Here is a 3782-nt window from a genome sequence, read left to right as displayed (position 1 = left end):
GATCTCCCTTCAGGGGCTGGCGATCTATAGCCCGTTTTTTATCATGTTATTGTTATGTATAAGTGTTATTCCTTTTTTATGATCCGATACTAGTTTTAAAATCTTTTTCTGTGATAAGTCTAGTACTTTTACTGTCCTTTGTTGGCAGATTTATATCAGTTTAATTGTATTTATAAAAATTAACCCTTGATAGTCACGATATGGCTGAAATAGTGCCGATGTGACTTTAAATATTAACCAAGATAACTTGAACATAGACTCTGAATGGGGGTAAGCTTTGTTTCCGGACCATAACTCAAAAATTGTTCAATATTATTTCATGAAGTTGTAACATATTAACCAAGTCCTGAAGTGGTGCCCATTAGTTGTTTGAAATTTCTAGGAGTTCTATTTTTGTCTCTGTTATATAGTAATGGAGGGTGGGAATGAAGAGATGGGGTTTAACGTGAAGTAAACGAATGAATGGGGGTTAGGGGAGTGGGGGGAGACATATGTTTTTACGAGTAAAAACACTTTCTAGTTAAATAATACTGTTGAAGTCTACTGGTCATAATGAAATGTCTTTAAATCTTGCTTAAAGGCATTTATCATTTAATACAGTTGAGTGTCAATCAAGGTATTTGTGATTTGGTTTCACAATTCTGCCACTCCTGGTAACTGTCATGTTAGGTTGTGTGTTGTTTTCTGGCACCACCATAGGTCTTGTGTCTTCACTTCTCTTTGTTGTCATTTCTTGTCTCATGTTAGTCTTTGTAACTTTTGTTTCAGTGTCTTTTGTGTTGAGTGTATATTCCTCAGGTGGGGACATCAGCTTCACTGGTGTTTTCTCATGTGTGAATGAGAGTTGTCTTCTGTTCCTTCTTAGGTCTTTACCTTCCGAAGATATGATGTAGGATCTGGGTGACTGATCCAGTTGTCTTACTAGTCCTAGTCTATCAAATCCATTATTTGTTAGAATTCTCACTTTGTCACCAGGTTCAAGTCTAGGCAGCAGTTTTGCTGTCTTGTCGAAATACTGTTTTTGTTGCCTTATATTTTCTACAAGGCGTTTGTAGATCCTCGATGGTTTTCGAATAACTGGTGACAGTAGCTTGGACGACATGGGAGTTTCAGTTTTGGTTCTGCGTGACATGAGTCGTTGGGCAGGCGATCCCAGGACTTGATCTCGGGGTGTATTTCTCTGGTTGAGTATGGCAAGGTATGGGTCACTGCCATCTCTACTTGATTTTTCCAAAATTCTTTTGGCAGACTGTACTGCCTTTTCAGCAAGTCCATTGCTCTGTGGATAACCTGGACTGCTCGTTTTGTGTGTGTATCCCCATGTTTTAGCAAATAATGCAAACTCCTGTGATGAGAATTGGGGCCCATTGTCAGAAGAGTGTCTGGCACACCAAACCTAGCAAAGTGCCCTTTTAGCTTTCTTATTACAGCTGCAGAGGTAGTTGTGTTCAGAGTGTTCATATCTATCCAACCAGAGTATGAATCAACAAGCACAAGGTATTCGGTTGAGTTCCAAGTGAATAGATCTGATGCAAGTATTTGCCAAGGCCTGGTAGGAATCTCATGACATTTGAGAGGCTCCCTCTGCTGTTGAGATTTGCAGCTGTTGCACACTGCACATTCAGCTACCCACTGTTCAATGTCAGAGTTCATGTTACACCAATACAGGACATCTCTTGCTCTTCCTTTACACCGCTCGGCACTGAGGTGTCCTTGATGAATATGTTTCGTGTAGTCATGCCACAGTGATGTAGGGACAATGACTTTGTCTCCTTTAAAGAGAATGTTGTCACTTTCTGTGATTTCATCTCTGAACGAGAAATATTTCCATGCCTCTTGGTGTACATCTCGTTTGTACTGTGGCAAGCCATGTTTGACATATTGGCGAATTAATACAAGTTCCGGATCACGACCAGTTTCAGCCTTAAGTTGCTCACTTCTGGCATCTGTCATGGGTAAAACTGTAATTACCTCAAATTCCTCATAGTCAGGTATATTTGAGTCATCTTTCAAGAAGGCTCTCGACAGTGTGTCCGCAACATGAAGTTCTTCGCCCTTCTTATAGACTAACTTCAGGTCGTACTGTTGCAAACGCAGAAGCATTCTTTGCAATCGCGCCGGTGCAGCAAAGAGAGCTTTCTTGTATATGCTGATCAAAGGCTGGTGATCAGTCTCTACTGTGACATCTTTTCCAAGGATATAATCATGGAACTTCTCACAGGCAAACACAATTGCCAGGAGTTCTTTTTCGATCTGGGCGTAGTTTACTTGTGTTTTCGTCATAGCCCGTAAGGCCTAAGCAATGGGACGACCGCTTTGGAGTACAGCTGCACCCAGTCCATTCTTCGAGGCATCACATCTTAGTGTGATGGGTTTGTTAACATCATAGTACTGTAGTGTGTTGGGCTCACAAATGTCTCTCTTGATACAATCCAGGGCCTGTTGGTGAGTTTGATTCCAGTGCCACTGAATGTCGCTCTGTAGCAGTTCTCTCAAGGGTGCTGCTTTCTCACTGAGATGAGGAATAAACTTGGCAAGGTACATGACCATACCTAGAAATCGTCTGAGTGATGGAACGTCATCTGGAGTTGGCATTTCGAAGATTGCCGTGACCTTCGCAGGGTCTTGTTTGACACCTTGGTCAGTTAACAAATGTCCAACATAACGGACCTCTTTCACTTTGAAGTGAAATTTGTCCTTGTTGAGTTTCAGCCCTATTTCCTCAGCTCTGTCCAGCACTTTCACTGCATTTTTGTCATGCTGGTCTTCGTTTTCCCCCCATATTATGATATCGTCCATGATACTCTCACATGGCAGACCACTGAAAAGCATGTCCATGTTCCTCTGGAATACCTCACTTGCTGAGGTGATACCAAACGGCATGCGCAAGTAACAGTATCTACCGAATGGCGTTTTAAAGGTGGTAAGCAGCAAAGTCTCATGTGTCAAAGGTATCTGCCATAACCCTTTTGAAGCGTCCATTTTGGTGAATATCTTTGCTGCTGGCATTCTGGACATTATTTCCTCAATTGTTTTCATTGGGTAATGTTGCCTCTTCAATGCACGGTTGAGATCTTTGAGGTCAATACCATTGCTGACACCCAATCAATTGGTTCGTTTATTGGAGTTATCACTCCTTCTTCAATCATTTTGTTCAATTCCGCTCTTATCTTTTCTCTTATGGGTGCAGGAACTCTACGTGGAGGTCTGACTACCGGAGATACATCAGGATCAAGTTGCGCATCATACGACACAGGCAAGTTTCCAAGTTTACCATCAAACAACTTGGGGTATTTGTCAATAACGTCCTGTTTGGTCATTCTTTTTTCAATTTTCACATCATGGATGTCAAATTTCACCATGCCCAAGGCAATGCTGTCTTGTATGCCAAGGATGGGTTTCACTGGGCTGTCAATAATGTGGAATACTAACTTGTGTAGTTTGCTCTTGAAGCCAATATTCATTTTGCATGTACCCAAAGTCATCATGGTGTCACCACTGTAAGCTACAAGTTTGACTGCTCCTGATCTGGAAATCAGTTCTTTGTCTCTCACTTGTTTGAACAAAGTGAGAGGCATCACATTGCATTTAGCACCAGTGTCAACTTTAAAGCGTGCTGCTTTGTCATTATGATTGTTGTATGTGCTTCTGATGGAATGTTGTCTATACCATCTATCTCTATAGTGTCAATAAACAAGCATTCACTATCATCTTGTTCATACCAGTCGTCTTGAGTTTCACAATTGCTTACTGGCTGCAGATCATGAATGCTTCGTGATCCT

The 3782-nt window shown here is 41.5% G+C and overlaps 1 protein-coding gene across 1 annotated transcript; it reads right to left on the bottom strand.

Moving 5' to 3' along the window:
• Nucleotides 1-607: 607 nt before the first annotated feature.
• On the bottom strand, nt 608-2283 carry LOC139479455 (uncharacterized). The gene is made up of 2 exons (XM_071262303.1): nt 1630-2283; nt 608-1345 (listed from the first exon to the last, which is right to left on the bottom strand). The coding sequence occupies exons 1-2, from the start codon at nt 2281-2283 to the stop codon at nt 608-610; spliced, it is 1392 nt and encodes a 463-aa protein (XP_071118404.1).
• Nucleotides 2284-3782: the final 1499 nt, after the last annotated feature.

The sequence above is a fragment of the Haliotis cracherodii genome, unplaced genomic scaffold (genome assembly GCF_022045235.1).
Source record: "Haliotis cracherodii isolate W230 unplaced genomic scaffold, xgHalCrac1.p SCAF_4, whole genome shotgun sequence".
In the NCBI taxonomy this organism is placed as follows: domain Eukaryota; kingdom Metazoa; phylum Mollusca; class Gastropoda; order Lepetellida; family Haliotidae; genus Haliotis; species Haliotis cracherodii.
This window is presented reverse-complemented; position numbering and strand designations above follow the sequence as displayed.

Coding starts and splice junctions, on each gene's coding strand:
- LOC139479455 (XM_071262303.1), bottom strand. CDS start 2,283: ATGACGAAAACACAAGTAAACTACGCCCAGATCGAAAAAGAACTCCTG. Junction 1,346..1,629: donor ACTCTGACATTGAACAGTGG/GTAGCTGAATGT, acceptor TTCTCATCACAG/GAGTTTGCATTATTTGCTAA.